At 34.8% G+C, this 21,530-nt stretch overlaps 1 protein-coding gene across 1 annotated transcript; it reads left to right on the forward strand.

Moving 5' to 3' along the window:
* The first annotated feature begins 53 nt into the window (after positions 1-53).
* Positions 54-18,461, forward strand: LOC125666761 (plasma alpha-L-fucosidase-like). The gene is made up of 8 exons (XM_048900042.2): positions 54-461; positions 2,711-2,817; positions 3,815-3,942; positions 5,001-5,134; positions 7,596-7,693; positions 11,774-11,906; positions 13,274-13,444; positions 14,272-18,461. Exons 1-8 carry the CDS (start codon positions 112-114, stop codon positions 14,516-14,518), a joined length of 1,368 nt encoding a protein of 455 aa, XP_048755999.2. The 5' UTR covers positions 54-111; the 3' UTR covers positions 14,519-18,461.
* The last annotated feature ends 3,069 nt before the right edge of the window (positions 18,462-21,530 follow it).

Below are 21,530 nucleotides of genomic sequence, written 5' to 3' on the forward strand. Positions count from 1 at the left end.
TTAGGATTTTTAAAAAATTAGGAATGTTTGTTATTTCCGGAAAGCATATGATCAACCGTAAAGGTTAGGCACGTGATCAGTAGTATTATGTAAACAGTGTTTGCTCCAGACATGTCTTCAGCTCAGGCTTTCGTTTTCTTTGTTGTATTATTATTTACCACGAGTTCAGACTGTCAGAAATATAAACCCACATGGGAGAGTATCGACTCTCGTCCAATTCCTGGTTGGTACGACGATGCCAAAGTGGGCATGTTCATTAACTGGGGAGTTTACACCGTGCCCTCTTGTACCAGTGAGTGGTTCTGGTGGTTCTGGAAAGGACAGCCACAAGCAAACGTGGTAGCATTCATGAACAAATTTTATCCACCGAATTGGACGTATGCAGATTTCGCCAAAGAATTTCGTGCTGAGTTTTTTGATCCCAAGAAGTGGAAAGATATAATTGTTGCTTCAGGTGTAAAGTAAGCCTAAGACCAATTATTATCAGCCTATTTGATAAACATGATTAACCAATATATATATATATTTAAAGAGTGTCTTTGAAATAATTTTAAAAAACTGTAGTAGGCCTAATTTCCCTGGATATACCAGAGGTGGGATCAGGTGTCTAGGAGGAGTAAGCATCCCCTGTTGACCAGTCACGCCCACCGTGAGCCCTATGTCTTGATCAGGTAAACGGAGCAATCCGTAGTCAAAATCAGTGTGCCAAGAATGGCCTAACAATTTGTATGAAACATGGTGAACAGTATTTGACCCAATGATAAGTTGTATTGATAAAGTAGATCATTATAATGACCTTATAGAATTTATAAAATGCTGACTTAATCGAGACTGTTGAAACCCCTGTAACATCATTTTGTTTTTCAGTAGCCTGTCTTGATTTAAAAACTGACCACACACAGAACAAGCTCTTGCATATCGAATCAGTTGAGAGATATTTAAACACCATATCTAGGGGATAATGGAATATTGCTACATAGATATGGGAAGTTGACGATGGAGAAATTGAAGTCTGACATTCTGTTTGTCTTCTTTTGCCTAATGTATAATATGATATTAGTTATTATTCATTTGAGGGCCCCATTACACAATGTTCCCTTTAGCGCTGATCAAATATGTGTGCCCACCACCACTAAACTTAACTGACCCTCAGGATATTAAGTATGACTTGCTTGTCACAGCATTTTAAGTTTTAAATTGCAGGCAGCATGAAATGTAGCACACTTGCTCAGCACTTACCTGTCCAACCTGGATCATTTTCACAATGTCAAGGGTCCTGAGTCCACTCGTGTCTGTGGGACATCCTCACAATGCCAAGGGTCCTGAGTCCACTCGTGTCCATGGGACATCCTCACAATGCCAGGGGTCCTGAGTCCACTCGTGTCCGTGGGACATCCTCACAATGTTGGGGATCCTGAGTCCACTCATGTCCCACAGACTCTGAACCGCTGATGTTGTGGTGATGAACCTGGGTTTGATCCGTGGTTATACATTATGTGAGAGGATGTGGTGGTCATCCACTCAGACACATGTTTTCTCTGAGCACTCTAGTTTCTTCCCACTCTAAAACTCCTCATGCAAACATCTGTGCAAAATGGTAATGTAACAGGAATGGGGAAAATGCAAAGGACCAGACCGGAATTCGAACCTGCATGGGCCCCCTGAATCTCTAGTCAGGTGCTCTACCAATTGAGCTATCTGGCCACTGGCAATTGAACCTGACTGACCGCCACATTCCTCCCTCCTTAAATGTCTTCACACTTTAAGACATCAACCCAGGATCTTTTTGTCCTGGCAGGCATTTTCACTGGTCAGTTCCAGGGGCTGGTCTATGGCACCAAATGTAACAGGAAGGGAGAAAATACAATGGACCAGACCAGGATTTGAACCTGGGACCCCCGAATCTCTAGTCAGGTGCTCTACCAATTGAGCTATCTGGCCACTGCACATGGCTATTGAACCTGACCGACTGCTACAGTAATCTGATAATAAAGGATCACTTTAGCAATAGGTACTTAAGCTTTCATGGCTTTTACCATATCAGCTGAATAAAGATTTTTTAAATTTGATTTTGAAATTCTTCCATCAAACTTGTGCTAACTTAAGGATGAACATGTCCATTTTCTATCACTTTCCAACTACATGTATACTGAGGCAAGCCATCAAGAAAGTGTTTCATGCAAGGAAAAGTAATACTTAACACTCGGTCTACTACAAAGTCACTGTGATTGCTCCAACATGCACTGCACTGGGCTGAAATAAAGTGATATTGCTCCAACATGCTCTGCACTGGGCTGACATAAAGTGATATTGCTCCAACATGCTCTACACTGGGCTGACATAAAGTGACATTGCTCCAACATGCTCTGCACTGGGCTGACATAAAGTGATATTGCTCGAACATGCTCTGCACTGGGCTGACATAATTAATCCTTGAAGTTGGTTTACCCTTCTCTGCTTTCACTTGATGAAATTTCCCCCACAATATCTACATTCAATGAGTGACAGTCTGTCAGGGGCAGGACTGGATCTATAACATTTTAGGAGAGGCCTGTAGGTGACTGGTATGGCCTGTGGGCCTCTTGTGTAATTCTAAAGGTGGAATAATCATCTGACATTATCGAGTTTATCATCATGAATATACTGTGATTTTGATAAACTTTTTGTATATAGAAAGTTTTAATTAAGCAATATTTCCATGTCTCTGTAGATATGTAGTTTTGGCATCCAAACATTGTGATGGCTTCAGCATGTACCCAACAAATGTGACATATCAATGGAATGCAAGAGATGTTGGTCCTAAACAAGATCTTGTGGGTGAGTATGTATATATCAAAATCTGTTAAAAGGAGTCCATGCAATGTATTGATTATCAGATGATGTATCAACAGGCTTCATGTTAAGTTGTGTTTATTCGGAAAAAATATTTCTTAAAATTATGAAAGGGTTTAGATGACTAAGCATAAATGTATATATGCAAATTGCAATGCGTGAATTTTTATTTACAAGGATTAACTACAGCTGTAGCATGTACAGATCTTATATAGTTATGTTTTAAACTTATAAACATGAAGGACGGAAGAAAAGACCTGGGTTTACAGATGTACAGAGTTGTGCATGCTGTTCGCACACAGGCACTCAACGTTTTAAATATCTATAATAAAAACAATTGTCTTCCTGTAAACATAATGAATAATTATGTTTACAGGAAGACAATTTTTTTATTATAGATATTTAAAATGTTGAGTGCCTGTGTGTTCACAATGTTGAACAGATTCTAGTTCAGAATCAAAAGGAAACAAGTTAGGTCAAGGTTGCTAATAATGTAATAGACACTATATTTATATAATTACATTGATGTTACATATACTGTATATTTTTTAGGTAATTTACTGAGGTACTTGTAACATTTTTTAAATGATTTACTGAGTTACTTGTAACAATTTTTAGGTGATTTACTGAGTTACTTGTAACATATTTTTAGGTGATTTACTGAGTTACTCGTAACATTTTTTAGGTAATTTACTGAGTTACTTGTAACATATTTTAAGTAATTTACTGAGTTACTTGTAACATTCTTTAGGTAATTTACTGAGTTACTTGTAAAAAATTTAGGTAATTTACCGAGTTACTTGTAACATTTTTAGGTAATTTACTGAGTTACTTGTAACATTTTTTAGGTAATTTACTGAGTTACTTGTAACATATTTTAGGTAATTTACTGAGTTACTTGTAACATATTTTAGGTAATTTACTGAGTTACTTGTAACATTTTTTAGATAATTTACTGAGTTGCTTGTAACATTTTCTTAAGGTCCCTTAAAGGAAGCACTACAAGGAACAGGGGTCAGGTTTGGGATCTATCATGCAATGATTGAGTGGTTCAACCCAATATGGCTATCAGACCAAAAGAACAATTTCACCACACAAAGATATGTCAAAGTAAGTTACCTGTTTAGCTCTATACAGTAAAACATATTGTTTATGACATACATGTTTATAATGAATTCACACTCTTTACGAAGTAATATTCATTCCTCTAGCTATGAGAGGAAATTGATGAAAATTGTATTGGATATAATGAAGTTTGGTTATAAAGAACTGTTTTTTCCTGGCTGTGGAGGTTCGCTATAACCATGTTTTACTATACAATAATTCCAATGTTATTTATTACAGTTGTTTTGATTGGACAAAAATACAGCTAAATGAGAATTTACACATCAATAAATCCCAAAACGCTATGTATACATACGCGACTGAAAACAAATAACATAGTGTGGGGGAACTATTCAAATTTTTGAAATTGATAATACAGGGAACGAATTGGAATTATAAGAATTAAACAGTCTTTTTTAGAAGAATTTATCGATGTGTAAACTCTGGATATTTTACTCACAAATTTAACCTAAAAGTGTTTTGCACTTTCATTCAATTTTTGAGTAAAGTATCCAAAGTTTACACTTCAATAAATTCTTCAAAAAGAATGATTAATCCTAATAGTATAATGAAGTGTAAGCATTTTCATGCCGTTAAGATTTACATGTAGTTTAATCTGTTTATCTGTTTAATTGGATCTAAATATATCAAAATCTAAGTAGTGTATGTCTCCTCTGGAGTTTTATATTGATGTTAGAACTAGTTTGTATACAGATATTGATGCTGAACAGTTGACTAGTCGATGTCTCCTCTGGAGTTTTATATTGATGTTAGAACTAGTTTGTATACAGATATTGATGCTGAACAGTTGACTAGTCGATGTCTCCTCTGGAGTTTTATATTGATGTTAGAACTAGTTTGTATACAGATATTGATGCTGAACAGTTGACTAGTCGATGTCTCCTCTGGAGTTTTATATTGATGTTAGAACTAGTTTGTATACAGATATTGATGCTGAACAGTTGACTAGTCGATGTCTCCTCTGGAGTTTTATATTGATGTTAGAACTAGTTTGTATACAGATATTGATGCTGAACAGTTGACATGTCTTTGATTTATAACAGGACTACATCCACCCACAACTACGTGAAATCATCAACACATACAAACCAGATATTCTGTGGAATGATGCTTGCTGGCTCGCTCCAAGCTGGTACTGGAACTCCACCATATTCTTGGCCTGGTTATACAATAAGAGGTATATTTAAGAAATTAATTTTCACTTTTAAGATTGCATGAAGGTATGAATTGCTGCAACACTCAGTATATCAGCATATTTCATGAAGTGCCTTAACGCTGAAGTATGTCGGCATAGAGTATTGCAGTTCACACTCTCATGTCTTTTCAAGCATGAATTTATTTTTTATGCTCCCCTTTGAAGAAGAGGAAGCATATTGTTTTACACCTGTTGGTCGGTCTGTAGACTAAATCTTGTCCACTCAATACCTAAAGTATGTTTTGTTTGACAATTACCAAATTCAGTTACAATTTTTCACGCTTTATCAAAGAGCTTCAGTACTTTTCCTGGATTAAATAAACTTTTAGATAAAACAAACATTTGTTTTTGTCTTGGTGCACTAGTGAAAATCTGTGTTACATGTGGTTTGAATTGAGGGGGTTGACACCAGAGTTTCCGAAAACCATCGGTCCTACCAGAAAAACCGATAGAAAATCGAAATGTCTGATAAAACTCGCTATACTATCGGTCCGTGTGACCGATTATTGTTTCCTTAACAATCCAGAATTTTTCTTTGTATCCAGAGAGTTTTTTCTTTTTGTCACAATCTCAAAGTGCAAAATTTCATTTTCATTTAAGCGCTTACTATACTCTGATATATTGCCATGTGGCCAATAAAGTTTGTACCAGGTTCAAAGCCTGGTATTAAATGAAAAGCCCCCTTGGTACAGACTGAGAAAAAAAAGTACGAAGAAACTCGTAACCATGAGTTTAAAACGGAAATTTTGAAATAAATTCATAATTACCTTTGAATATTTTGCACTTTTTTATTTTTAAAACACTTAACAGAACATATACTACATTGAACAACAATTTGTTAAAGTGAAAATTAGATTGGAATTTATTTGGACTGATAGAATTTGCTTCGGACTGGTAGAACACACTATGTTATCAGTCCGAATGACTGATAGAAATATTTGGTTTTCGGAAACTCTGTGACACATTATAACATAAACGAATTAATTACTAGAATTAGCCCGTTTGGGTTATTAATGAAGGAAAGAGCAGCAATATCGATGAAGGACATAAGCAATTGAGAGCAAAGAGAGATAATTCATTGTGACGAACAAATTCGTCATAATTTTGTCAAATAATGATGTGTTTGTATGATGCCCCTGATTGTTCAAATTAGTAAATCCTACACACATTTACTGTAAGTCATGTTTTATTTTTGAAAATTTTGTTGAAGCTTAATTATGTGAGTTCCTCTCAATGCAAAAATGAATTTTTGTGGACAATATAGTTTAATATATGTGCATTTCCCATGGGCACAAATTGTGCTTCTTTGTCAGCTGACCTGTTTTTATATTCAAAAGCTTTCTCATGAGAAGAAAAAATTTCTTGATGTGGCCTTCAACTCAATATTTAGATATGTCGACGTTTTATCAACAATAATCATTTTCATTCATATGACAATTCAATATATCACAGTTATCTCGAAATAAAAGAAACCACAAAGTCTTCCACATCTGCCTCTTACTTAGATATTTTATTGAAAATAGATATCAACAGCAAACTAACAGCTCAACTTTATTACAAATGGGATGATTTCAACTTCTCCATTGCCAACTTCCCATATGTATCAATATTCCATTATCACCAGCATATGGTGTTTATATCTCTCAACTGATTCCATATGCAGAAGCTTGTTCTGCATATGATCCATTTCTAAATTTAAGGCAGGCTACTGACAATCAAGTTGATGTTACAAAATCTAGGTTTCAACAGTCTCATTTAAAGTCATCATTTCGCAAATTCTATGGTCGTTATAATGATCTAGTTTGCCATACAACCTGTCATTGGGGTAATTGCTGTCTGACATTTTTCATACCAATTAGGTATTAGGCTGTTCTTGACACACTGATTTTGAATACAGATTACTCCATTTACCTGATCAAGATATAGGACTCATGATGGGTGTGACCAGTCGACAGGAGATGCTTACTCGTCCTAGGCACCTGATCCCACCTCTAGTATATCCAGGGGTCTGTGCTTGCACTACTCTAAATTTGTATTCTTTGTAGGAGTTATGAGATTGATCACTGTTCATTATCTTCACCTTTTCATTATAATCAACAACGTAATGGATGACTGTTAAATTATTCAGTTATAGATACCAATATTAATAAGTACACAAAAATGTGGTTATAAGATGAAATTACACCAAAAAAATTAATTCATGCATAATTCTAAATATTCAATATATAGGGTTCATGGTGAGTGTGACTGGTCAACTGGAGATGTTTACTCCTCCTAGACACCTGATCCCACCACTGTTACATGTATGTCCAGGGGTCCATGTTTACCCAACTCTCAATTTTGTATTCTTTGTAGGAGTTATGAGATTGAACTTCACATTTTCATGTGTAGTGTGACTAAAATCTTCTTGTGTAATTTGATTTTTGTTTTCCTTATTCTGCAGTCCTGTCAAAGATTCCATCGTTGTGAATGATCGATGGGGCTATGACTGTTTTTGCAAACATGGAGGAGTATGGACCTGTTCTGATCGTTTTCACCCCGGTACAAAATTATTATTTATTATACCCCCCGAACGAAGTTCTGGGGGGTATATAGGAATCACTCTGTCTGTCTGTCTGTCTGTCCGTCTGTCCGTCCGTCCGTCTGTCTGTCTGTGCAGATTCGTGTCCGGGCCATAACTTCTTTGTTCTTTGACTTAGGCATACCATATTTGGCACACAGGTAGATCACCATGAGACGATGTGTCAAGTACCTTCATGACCTCTATATGACCTTGACCTCAAGGTCAAAATTAAAGGTTTTTTACAATGGATTCGTGTCCGGGCCATAACTTCTTTGTTCTTTGACATAGGCATACCATATTTGACACATGAGTGTATCACCATGAGTCGATGTGTCATGTACCTTCATGACCTCCATATGACCTTGACCCTTGACCTCAAGGTCAAAATTAAAGGTTTTTTACAATGGATTCGTGTCCGGGCCATAACTTCTTTGTTCTTTGACATAGGCATACCATATTTGACACATGAATGTATCACCATGAGACGATGTGTCATGTACCTTCATGACCTCCATATGACCTTGACCTCAAGGTCAAAATTAAAGGTTTTATAATGGATTCGTGTCCGGGCCATAACTTCTTTGTTCTTTGACATAGGCATACCATATTTGACACATGAGTGTATCACCATGAGACGATGTGTCATGTACCTTCATGACCTCCATATGACCTTGACCTCAAGGTCAAAAGTAAAGGTTTTTACAATGGATTCGTGTCCGTGCCATAACTTCTTTGTTCTTTGACATAGGCATACCATATTTGACACATGAGTGTATCACCATGAGACGATGTGTCAAGTACCTTCATGACCTCTATATGACCTTGATCCTTGACCTCAAGGTCAAAATTAAAGGGTTTTTTTACAATGGATTCGTGTCCAGGCCATAACTTCTTTGTTCTTTGACATAGGCATACCATATTTGACACATGAGTGTATCACCATGAGACGATGTGTCATGTACATTCATGACCTCTTTATGACCTTGACCTTTGATCTCAAGGTCAAAATTATAGGTTTATGCCATGGATTTGTGTTCGGACTATATCTTCCATTTTCTTCTACAAATGCATACCATATTTTTACACTCAGGAAAGAGGTAATTTATACCTATTAACAACACCCTTTGGGAGATTGGGGTAAGCGGGGGGTATTCTTAGTGAGCATTGCTCACAGTACATCTTGTTTAGCTACAGCATTGCTATAATTATGAAATCCCTTTATTATCACACTATCATTTGACCTGTGGTTCCTTAGTTAATACCATATTCTTATAATTTTAAACTCGTGATATATGTGAGAAAAAATCCTACAAGGATAATTTAGTCTAAATTTCTATGCCCCTTCAGACCAAATGAAAGTAAGGTCAAGCCTGGGGGGGAGGGGGGGGGGGGGGGTTAGCTCCCAAGTGTTAAATGGTCACACAATATATCCCATGAAAGGTCGTGTTATCATGTGACTTTCTTGTCCAATGGTGTTGCTTGAATTTTCCAGGACTTTTAGTTGCATTGCGCATTTTGGTGTGCAAATTACTGCAGTCAGTGAAATATATTCTGACAGAGGTGAACATGCTCTTAGACGAGTTGGTTTGAATAATACTTGCTACAAACAAACTTTTTCGAAAAGGATGAAAATGAAAACTGAATTTTATAATGTCTTTCATCTTACTCCTAGACATCAAACGATGAAACTAATCACCCAAATTGGGGTTAAAACTATATAAATCAAAAATTGTTCCAATTTTAACATACATGTACTCATCAGAAACATGGATCTCCGATTTTAATATAGATTTCAACAATTTTGATATAGCACCATTTGAAAAAGATTCAAAATTTCATCATGAAGAACATTCTAGGTGTACACAATAAAGCATCTAACCAGGGCTTGAAGCTAACTTTTTATGTCACCAGTCCAGTCGGACTGATGGGGTATAATTTCAACCAGTCCGCAGAAAATTTTACCACTCCAACAGAGTTTTCCAGAAATAATTAAACATATTTCATTAATGTTATTAAAATGAAATTAAACTCAATATGTCGATCTCAGATAATATTGTAACACAAAAATGTGGGATTTATATTTATGAATCAGATTCGTCTGATATCTACTGATCAAAGCATGCCAAATGTGTGTATAAAATTTCATAAGTATATTTTCCAAAATGATGCTTTAGAAAATTAACCAGTCCCATCAGACTGACTAGAACAAATGTCAGTCAGTCCGCCAGACTTTTAACCAGTCACAGACTGACGGGCATATGTTAATTTCGAGCCCTGTCTAACTTGACTGCAAAAATTGAACTAGGCAAATCCCTTATGCATGTTAAAATATTTCAGCTCGCATTTAATTACTTTTCCAGATTGGAAAATCTGACAAAATGATAATGATAACCTTGTTTTAAAAAATGCATTGTTGGAAGATACAAAATTGGCTGATAAAAATAAAAAATGTTGGCAAAGCTTTATAAAACAATTACAACAACTATTGAATATTAACTGTGATACAACAAATAAACTATTTGGTTCTAAACTTCATTTTGCTATATCAAAATTGTTGAAACTTCATGCTAAATAAAACCTTTGATGAGTTAGAAAATATTCATAACACTTAATGTGGAAAACTTTCATTTTATAGTGCGTTATTTAACTATGAGGATAAAAAAAAACAAGAAATTCCAATTTACGGGAAAGTCTCTTATCTTACAAAACTAATAAGTGCACATCAGTTATATACAGAAACAGGTAGATAATGTAATCCTGTAATTCCTGGAGAAAACAGATTCTGTAACCATTGTAAGACCAGTGTCGAAGATGAAAAACATTTTTTACTTGATTGTCCTTTATACAAACATATAAGAAAAAAGTATTCAAAAATATCATATGATTATCCTGTGTACTGAATCCTCTCAATGTTGTGTCTACAAAAGAAATTTGTTTATGGGTATATATTAGAGACTCTTCATATCTTAGAAACAAAGGATTAATTGTTACAATTATGATATGAATATGTGTATATACAAATTTATGTATGACTTTATGACTGTATTTTATATTACCTGACTATAAGAATACTTACATGTGCTTTTATAGTGCCAATAAAGAACAATCTGATTATAAATTCAGCTCCTCAATCCACTCCTTTATTTATTTTTTTTGTCACTACCTCGTGTAGCGACAAAAAAATAGAAAATAAAGGAGCGAGTCGAGGAGCTGATTTTAATCAGATTGAAAAAAGAATTGAATTGATAATTTGAATATTGAATGATTGCCCTTTTTAGGATAGCATCGCATTGTAAGTTTCTGTTATAACAGCCTTATTTTCTTTGTTCAGTAAATGAAAGAAGATGGATGTCATTAGCATTTATATAATTATATCACGTGTGGTAACGAATACTGTAGATTCCTTATTTTATGCGAGTATTTAATATCACAAAATGCCTTGTGGACGTCAAATCGAGTGATCATGAATTTGCAAATGCTCTATTGATCAAAACTTTTAACATGCATTTCAGCAATATAAGAATAAAAGCATGTGATTTTATTTTGCGTATGGCGCTTCTTGCGAAATTACGTGATAATAGATTCCTCGTGTATATTTAGAAATGTACAGTATATCAGTACTGTATTAATTAATATATCAGCTGTTAAATATCAAAGGAAAACACCTCTCTGTTGGACAAATATCTTTAGGGGGGTTATGGATTGATTGATTGATTGAATATAGTTTAACGTCCCTATCGAGAATATTTCACTCATATGGAGACGTCACCACTGCCGGTGAAGGGCTGCAAAATTTAGGCCTATGCTCGGCGCTTATGGCCATTGAGCAGCGAGGGATCTTTATCGTGCCACACCTACTGTGACACGGGACCTTGGTTTTTGCTGTCTCATCCGAAGGACCGCCCCATTTACCGGTGGTCGCCTCTTACGACAAGCAAGGGGATACTGAGGACCTATTCTAACCCGGATCCCCACGGGAAGGGGTTCTGAATGAAGGGAATTTTTTAGTCCTGTTCTCAGGGTGTTTATATAGTTTGTACATTTATGCTTGGTTCTAGGTCATGTTATGCCACATAAATGGGTGAATGCCATGACGATAGACAAAGGTTCCTGGGGCTTTAGAAGAAATGCGGATCTGAGTGACTTTTACTCAATAGAAGATCTCCTGGAGGAAGTGATTTATACCATCAGGTACAGTTAGTTTAGAAAGTATTTAAGTGAGGCGAACTTTTATTCTATAGAAGATCTCCTGGAGGAAGTGATTTATACCATCAGGTACGGTTAGTTTAGAAAGCATTTAAGTGATGCAGACTTTTACTCAATAGAAGATCTCCTGGAGGAAGTGATTTATACCATCAGGTACGGTTAGTTTAGAAAGCATTTAAGTGATGCGGATTAACCATGATGATAGGATTATAAACATTCTTTATACAGTTGAACTTTTGGATCTTGAGCACTGATGTCTAAAAAACCATGGATATGTCAATTTGGAAGACCCAACCACTAATTCTTTTAAGTATTTTACCCTCGAATCCTCAAATAATGATATCTTGGAAGTTTTTTCTTGGTCCCATCGAGTTCAAGATGACAAGGTTTGACTGGCATAATAGGGAGGGTCATACACTGTATGTTTGCACCAATGGGATTAGTATTGAACAATAAATACTTAAATAGTTGTAGCATCCTACGCAATTGCACTCAAAAGCTCAGGAGCTAACTTCCTTAAGGTGAATCATGGTCTCTTGTTTAGAAAAATGTAAATGATAAAAGAAGCAATAATATCTTCTACTCAAAAAATGACAAAATATTTTGATTTATTGAATTACACTGTACTTTTATTGGGAGAACTTTACATTTTTTCCAAAATCCCTTCAAATTTGCGTCATTTGATTAATTTCACCTTACTACAAATGACAACAAATAGTAAAAATGACTACATAGGAGACATATTTCAAGCCCTATAAAATCTGTAAAATCCAGTAGCTGGATCCACTGGGGGTCTGAAGATGGCCCCCTAGACCCTCTGCCTCATGAAATTACACCCCTCACTCCTAACTGCAATTCCTGGATCCGCCCCTGATTTAACAGTCTGGAATTCTAGAAATGCACCAGAGTAAGAATTATGAATTAGAGAAATGTAAACAACAGCTGTAATAGAGAAACTTGTAGAAATGTAAACTACAGCTGTAATAGAGAAATGTAAACTACAGCTGTAATAGAGAAATGTAAACTACAGCTGTAGTAGAGAAATTGTAAACTACAGCTGTAATAGAGAAATGTAAACTACAGCTGTAATAGAGGAACTTGTAGAAATGTAAACTACAGCTGTAATAGAGAAATGTAAACTACAGCTGTAATAGAGAAATGTAAACTACAGCTGTAATAGAGGAACTTGAATTATTGGGTTTTTTTTAGCCGAGTTGCAACGAAGTTGAACTCGGCTATTGGTTTGGTGATGCGGGCGGGCGGGCGGTTGGGCGTCAACAATTGGTTTCCGGATGATAACTCAAAAAGTTTACAATCTAATCAAATGAAACTTTGATATATTTTATATTTAGTTTCGGTGGGAACATTTTGATTAATGTTGGACCTACATCTTGGGGCACCTTCTCCCCAATCTATGAAGAACGATTCCGTCAACTTGGGGCGTGGTTAAAGGTAAACGGAGAGGCGATTTATAAAACGACACCGTGGAGTCACCAGAACGACACATACAGCCTAAGAGCTTGGTAAGTTTGGATAGGAGAGGAAGTTTTCATATTGATGACGACTGTTTTTGCGTATAAGATATGATAAGCTTTATTGTAAGTGGGTATGTCATAACAACAAGGAAACCTAAGCTCCGGGGAGATTTTAGACCCACATATTATGATCTTGATACAATGTGTATCAAATCGCACAATAATGGTGCTGCACAGAACAGTTATCAGATTCTTTAGTATAGTGATGCTGATTATGCAGTGAACCGATATTTTAATAGTGAGGATGGACAGTAATGCTTACTCACCATTTTCCTCTTTTAAAAGTCCAAGATTACGATAAACACTTTCTTTCACAATTCGTTTTATCCACATACCTGATGCAGTTTGACATTTTATACAACGTTTGACATTTTCAAAAACTTTGTCATTTTTTGTCTTTACTCAGAAAATTCCCCTCTCTAAATTAGTTCTACACATCAAAATATCCACCTTTGTACTTTTTATACCATCAACTAGCCTCGGTAATGATATTTTAAACTGTACAATGTATGTACATGTACTTCGTACTTAATGAACTGAAAGGTCATGGTAAATTCTTTTGGGCTCCGAAAGGTCAAGGTCATTTATTTAGGTCAAAGGCCTGTTTATGGAGGTCAAAGTTCTGTTTACCTCAATGGAACGTAGCCATACATACATGTTGTTTCACTAGCAGAGTTGTGTTCTGAGTACATGTAAATCTATTTATAAAGTAATGTTATGTTTTATACATGCATGTACTTTGAGATAATGAGGTTTGACTGTACGTTTATTTTTAGAGCATATATTATGCTTTATATGTACTTTTTCATATCTAGGTACACAGCATCGAAGGCAGACAAGTCTGTGATTTACTGTATGATCTTGGACTGGCCTATAACTAATGAAATCCTCCTGGGATCAATGAAGGGTATACAAGTTTCTTCGGTTGAACTACTGGGATCAGATGCAGTGATGTATTTTTTCCAGGAATCACAAGGTCTTAGGGTTTTATTCCCTGCCATCAACATCCGTAAAATGCCTTGTCAGTGGGCCTGGAGTTTGAAAATCACATTCCGAAAATAGTGAAATAGACGAGTCCTTAAATACACATTGAGATTAGGAGCAGATTTGGAATCTCACTTTGAAATTGAGCAGTACAGCTCCAATATAGTGTATAGTGCAATCACAACTTCTTGGGTGTTTTTAGCAAGGGCAAGAAAAAGCCTCAAATATTTTATAGAGGAATGGAGTCTATGCAGGGTGGATACTGCCAACCATTGTGCAAGTCATTAACTGATTGGTAATTATTAGGGCTGCCATGGTTCAAAAAAATTTCATTTTGGGTCGATTTAGGATTCTTTAATTCAGTTTCGGGTATTTCGGTTCGGGTCTATATAGCTATTTTAAAACTCTAGCATACAAGTTAAACTCATAAATCTTTCTTGTATTCTGTTATAATAATTACTCGTGAGCGAGGACTCTGGTTTAGACTTGACATCCATGGTACTAGAAACAGTATTGTCACTATACTCATTTCCATTCCATGCTTTCAATGGTTTGTCATTTGCGATGTTTATTCTGTGGTGTATTCTAAATGTGTCTGACATATCTTGCACACATGTACTGTCATTGTTTTGTCCACAATGCCATAATTTAACAATCGATCAAAATACAGCCACATTTTGGATTTTGACGCCATTTTGTTTAAATGGATTTCTAATAATGATTTTATCATAAAAACCAGACCCAAACTGAAATACAGAAAAATGGAACCGAACTCGACCTGTGTTTTTCGATTATTTTGGGTACCTGTTGCAGCCCTAGTAATTATCACATTATTTGTAAATATACTGTTGGGAGATTTTATCAGGATATGTTTTCTGTTATAGAAATATCTATATTGCATGTACTTAATCAGTAATTGTTGTATGAATCAAATTTACATGTGCAATGTGTTCTATGATATTTGTCCCCACGTAAACATTCCATAACATGTACTTAAATAACAACATACATATTGAATACAACAGTTTTATTGACAGTATTTTAAAAACATAAAAATGTGGCCAGATATTATATATCCTTTGATGATACATGTACATACATGATCAATTTCTTTTTTTTTATGTTTATGTTTTTGGTTTTATTACTTCTGAGTTTTTCCAGTTCAAAAATCAATTGATGCAATATAGTTAGATGAAGACTTCTAAATGACTTCCAGATTCATGCATCAAGTTTATTGTCAACGTTTTCAGTTTGTGAAATCTTTATTGGTTTTGAAATCTATCATTAGTGAAATCTTTATCATTAGTGAAAACTTTATTGTCAGTGAAATCTTTATCATTAGTGAAAATTTGATTGCAAGTGATTTTTTTTTTATCATTGTTAGTAAAGTCTTTCATCTCAAAACTTGCACCTACACTTGCCTGATACATATATGTGTTGGTGATTTTCACCAAAGTCCCACTCAGAAAACTCATGGTTAGGCTATTATTTGTCAATGTGCATGCCTCATGGACTATGTACTAACAAATTTGTTTTGCCATCCCTGTCAAAAGTAAGTGTGTTTGGTAGATCAAATGTGGGTGACTTTGTGTGATAAAGATTTGAATTTGACCTCTGACCTTCAATGTCATTGGTTTGCTGTTGTTATCCATATAGATGTTGAAAGCTATAGTTCTTTGATATTTTTTTTTTGTGTGGGGGGGGGGGGGGGGGCAACTTATTCATGAGTATAACTATTGGTCACTTGTGTTGTGAACCCCTTCTGTGTGGAAATAATTGTGTGAAGTTTATGTTAAGGTTTATTCTAATTTGTTTATTTTTATTATTTACTATTTTTTATCTTGAGATTATTTTTTTTTTTTTGCATCATTTGTTACATTCCATTACAGATGTTTCACTGCAGATTGTGATGCATTTCAGGTGTGAGAAATGTACATGTAGTACCATATAGCGTGGGTTTTTTTTTTTTTCCTGTGGATCTAAAATTTGGCGATTTTATTCCTCGAAGGTATGCTAATAATTTTAGCGGAATAAATTTTGGCAGACAAGGAAGAGTTATTTATCTTGCAAATATTGATGTCGCATTTAGGTACATATTTGGCAAGTGAAGTTTTAGCAGAAAGCTATATCTAACTGCTAAGATAAGCGAAATTTTCACCCTGTGAAAAAAAAAAAAACCTCGCTATACAGTATGTATGCGTGAGTACACAGTAACCGAGATATACCATAGCATGCAATCGTGTTATTGTATCATTCTCGCTATCAAATAATTTTGTATTATATAAAGTGACCGTCCATGGATGAAAATCTCCTAAAAACCCTAAGAAATCCATTTAACATTTTCTTTTTGCATGTATTTCTATTTTTACACTAAATGTTATTTGTGTTTTATTTTTTGTTACCTGTAAGATCAGACTTCAAGATTTCCAAAATATGTATTTTTTTGTTGTTGGTTTTTTTTTTTTTGTGTGTGTGCGTTATTTCAGATAGAGAGAGAAAATAGTCTGTAACCACAAACTGCCCTCTCAATGAATTTTCTGATAGAAATGTCAACTGTTTCATGGCATGAATTTGAAATGCTTTTCAGTTCAGTTTATTGCAGAAATATGATAAATACTTAGTGGAGCATTGCTTTGTTTTTGGTTTTATTGCAAAGTAATTCTCTACATAATAGGTGAGAACCCTGCAAGTTGAAAGAACTTGTGTTCAAACCGTTTGTATATGCACTTATACAATAAAATATGTTCAAATCAATCAATCAACATAATAGGTGTAAATTTCAACCTTGAAAGATTACTTTGTGTTTAGTCCAGGCACTAGAATCAGGGTGGGGCAGAAGGGGTATAAAATATGAAATTATGGAGTGCATTAACTAAACTTATTTTTGCTTAATATTTTCAATATTAACAATTTGTATAAGCATTATAGAAATGAAAAATTAATAAATTGCATAAATATTTTTCATTTGACAGAAGAAAAAAAATGACTGGGGTATAATGACCTGATGACTTGATCTGATAAAGTATTCAACTAAAGGCATTTACTCCAGTTTTCAAAATTTCAGTCTTGTAAAATATAACATATTTTTGGTATAATATAAAGTATTGACAAATTTGTCATTTGTTTCTTGCTTTTTGAAGTTAATAAGGGGTATAAATGTCCAGATTTTGGATTGCCTGATAGGGCTTTGTATAATAATTAATGATTAGGTAATGATATTTCACAGAATTACGAGGGTTTTTTTGTAATATAAAAAGATTTAAATGCATAGAGGGATAGATAACAGAATTTTGATGACAACTGTACACAAAAAATAGTTTTTTAGACACACCAAAACACAAATGATCTCTTTGAAATATGAAAGCAATATGGACCAATGCAGCTTAAAAGTATGCTTCGACATGAATTAGACAAAATGGAAATTTTATACCAGGACCTGATTATTATTTTTTAAAATTTTAGGGGCTATAAGTTGATGACACCCCCACCCCCTTCCTCTCAGGATTTAGAATTTTGATGATTGGACAAAAAAAAATTTTTTTAGCTGTCAAGAAGATTTAGACAAGTCAACTTCTACTGTAGCCCCGCCCCGCCCCAACCTTATGAAGCTGTGTACCTGAAGTCACCAGATACACCTGCAATGGTTGATCAGAATTTTTTTCAAAATGTGAGAAAGTGAGCAGAAAGAGTTTTTATTTTTGAATTGTATGATTTAATTAGATAAGGAGTTCAATTGCCTGAGGCGGGAATGCAATGTGAATGATATATAGACTATTTGATTAATAATATAAATGTTTATTTATACTGTATCTTATGTGATATACAAAACTTCAGAGACCATGTGAACTGATGATATGCATTCTGTATAAAATTACAACCACAATATGTATTTTTATATTGTTTATGGTAATGTCAGCCGAATGTTTTACTTCAATAGACAGATTTCATGTCTGATTGTTCTGGTGAACACCACCTCACGGTTGAAAGTGGTCAACAAAATAAATGTACTCATGTATTCTCATAATGTGTTGATGATTTGTGTTATTTTTAGAAGATGGAATTTTTCTGTGTGTAGGCGAATCTACACCCACTTGCCACATCTATCCGTCACATAGATAATGAATTATTAAAATACTTGCATCCACCAGAAAAACCAAAATAATTACCCCAAAATCAAAACAACAATAATCCTTTTTTTTTTTGCATGCAGCAGCGAAAGGTTCTGGATAATCTTATATTTTGACAGTTCCCACTATCTTTGAGGTATGTAAAATATGTATTTTTATTGTACATGTATATACATGTATAATTATACAAAAGGTTCGAAAACAAGTTAATGCAATTTACGAGATTTTCACAATAATTTACAATTGTCTAAAAATATGCAATACAAAGCACCCCCCCCCCCCCCCAAAAAAAATCTGATATAAATATTGCATACAATATTTCACTATCATCAATTAGAATTCAGTATAAATTTCTGTACAGCAGAGGAAATTTTGCTGTTGGCCATGGTCTATAATTGCTCTATACTATTGTTACCCCAAAGTAAAATCTGTGCATCAAAAACCCTCACAAAACATTTCTTGTATTTGAAAATTAGCCTGTTAGAATTCCCATGGGCACGAATTGTGCTCCTTTGTTATCTGACCTGTTTTTATATTTTTATGAAGCAGAATTTATTTGAGAACTTCTACGTGAGAAGAAAAAATCTCTTCCCTTAGATATGTCGACGACGTTTTATCTATTAACAAGAATTTTCATTCATCTGTAGATTCAATATATCCTTAAGAACTCGAAATTAAAGACACCACAGTTGTCCACTTCTGCTTCATACTTAGATATTTTATTGAAAGTAGATATTAACAGCAAACTAACTTTCCTCAACTTTATGACAAATGGGATGATTTCAGCTCCATTGTCAACTTCCCATATTTATGGAGCAATATTCCATTATCACCAACATATAGTGTTTATATATCTCAATGGATTCGATACGCAAGAGCTTGTTCTACGTATGATCAGTTTTTCAATCAAGGCAGGCTACTGACAAAAAAGTTGATAGTGCAGGAGCTTCTACAGTCTTGTCTAAGGTGGGTCCTTAGTCCTGGATTTTGGGGGTTTAGGTAGCATTTTTTGTTTGGAATCAATTTAGCATTTAGAGTAATGAAAAAAGGCTAAACAGTAAAGGGTTTCCATATCAATTTTTATTACAGACATTACCATGTCATGTACCCTTATGTAGATTTTTATGAAATCCATTGGAAAGATTGATTTTCGCCACACTCAACAATTTTTCAGTTATATGGTGACGCCCAGTTTTTATTGGTGGAAGAGAGAACCCAGATACAATGTACCTGGGAAGAGACCACCATTGGAAAGAGTTTTTTGTTGTTTTTTAATAAAAAAAAAAAAAAAATTTTTTAAATTGCATTTATTTATCAGGAAACATGTCAACACATATCATTTTCAATATGTAAAACTTATACGGTACCAATTTTGATACACCAGATGCGCATCAAGTTTTAGAATAATATGTGCAAAATTATAAAATTCTCGTTATTCTCTAAAATGTTAAAAAAAAATAATAATAATACATTTTCCTTATAGCATGGTTTAAATATCATTTTTTTTCTGTTTAAATTAGTAGATATACATCTGTTATAGTTATTTATGGGGAAAAAATCCATACATTTTCCTTAATAATTTCAAATCTATAGCTTACAGAGTATGTATACCCCCAATGAAACAAGAGGCCCATGAGCCACATCGCTTACCTGAGTCACCTTGGCCCATATCAGAAGACTTTCCATATATATTTGCATGTAAAACCGTAGTCCCTATTATGGCCCCAACCTACCCCTGGAGGCCATGGTTTTTGAAAACTTGAATCTACACTATGTCAGAAAGCTTTCATGTAAATGTGAACTTCTTTGGCCCAATGGTTCTTGAGAAGAAGATTTTAAAAGATTTTTCCTATATATTTGTATGTAAAACTTTGATCCCCCCTTGTGGCTCCATCCTACCCCCAGGGGCCATAATTTGAACAAACTTGAATCTGCACTATGTCAGAAAGCTTTCATGTAAAAATCAGCTTTTCTGGCTCAGTGGTTCTAGAGAAGAAGATTTTTCCCTATATATTTCTATGCAAAACTTTTATCCCCCCTTGTGGCCCAACTTGAATCTACACGATGCAAGGTGAAGATAACGAACAGTAATCAATCTCATAACTCCTATAAGCAATAAAAAATAGATAGGTGGGCAAACACGGACCCCTGGACACACCAGAGGTGGGATCAAGTGCCTAGGAAGAGTAAACATCCCCTGTTGACCGGTGACACCAGCCGTGAGCCCTATATCCTGATCAGGTAAACGGAGTTATCCGCAGTCAAAATCAGTGTGCCAAGAACGGCTTAACATCGGTATGAAACACGTCAGACAGCATTTGACCCAATGATAGGTTGTATTGACAAACTAGATCGTTATAACGACCATACAATTTGCGAAATGCTGACCTCAATTGAGACTGTTGAAACCCCTGTACCATCAACTTGTTTGTCAGTAGCTTACCTCGATTTAAAAACTGACTATACACAGAACACGCTCTTGCATATCGAATCAGTTGAGATATATAAACACCATATGCAGGTGATAATGGAATATTGCTACATAAATATGGGAAGTTGACGATGGAGAAGCTGAAATCATCCCGTTTGTCATACAGTTGAGTTGTTAGTTTGCCGTTAATGTTTACTTTCAATAAAATATTTCAGTATGAAGCAGAAATGAACGACTCTGTAGTGTCCTTTATTTCGAGCTCACAAGGATATATCAAATCGACATATGAATGAAAGTTATCATTGTTAATAGACAAAACGTCATCGAAGTGTCAAATTGAAGGCCACAGCGAGAGATTTTTTCTTCTCACGTAGAAGTTTTTGAATAAATTCTGCTTCATATGAATATAGAAACAGGTCAGCTAACAAAGGAGCACAATTCGTGCCCATGGGAATTCCAACAGACTGTTGGAAGATCTGATCACCAAAGACCACGAAGATATTGTCAATGAGGAACTCTAGCATATTTTTTA

The sequence above is a fragment of the Ostrea edulis genome, chromosome 10 (assembly GCF_947568905.1).
Source record: "Ostrea edulis chromosome 10, xbOstEdul1.1, whole genome shotgun sequence".
Classification (NCBI taxonomy): Eukaryota; Metazoa; Mollusca; class Bivalvia; order Ostreida; family Ostreidae; genus Ostrea; species Ostrea edulis.

Excerpts from the sequence above, each read along its gene's own strand:
- LOC125666761 (XM_048900042.2), top strand. The coding sequence starts at position 112 with ATGTCTTCAGCTCAGGCTTTCGTTTTCTTTGTTGTATTATTATTTACC. Across the intron at positions 2,818-3,814 it reads TCCTAAACAAGATCTTGTGG|GTCCCTTAAAGGAAGCACTA; the intron begins GTGAGTATGTAT and ends CATTTTCTTAAG. Across the intron at positions 5,135-7,595 it reads GCCTGGTTATACAATAAGAG|TCCTGTCAAAGATTCCATCG; the intron begins GTATATTTAAGA and ends CTTATTCTGCAG.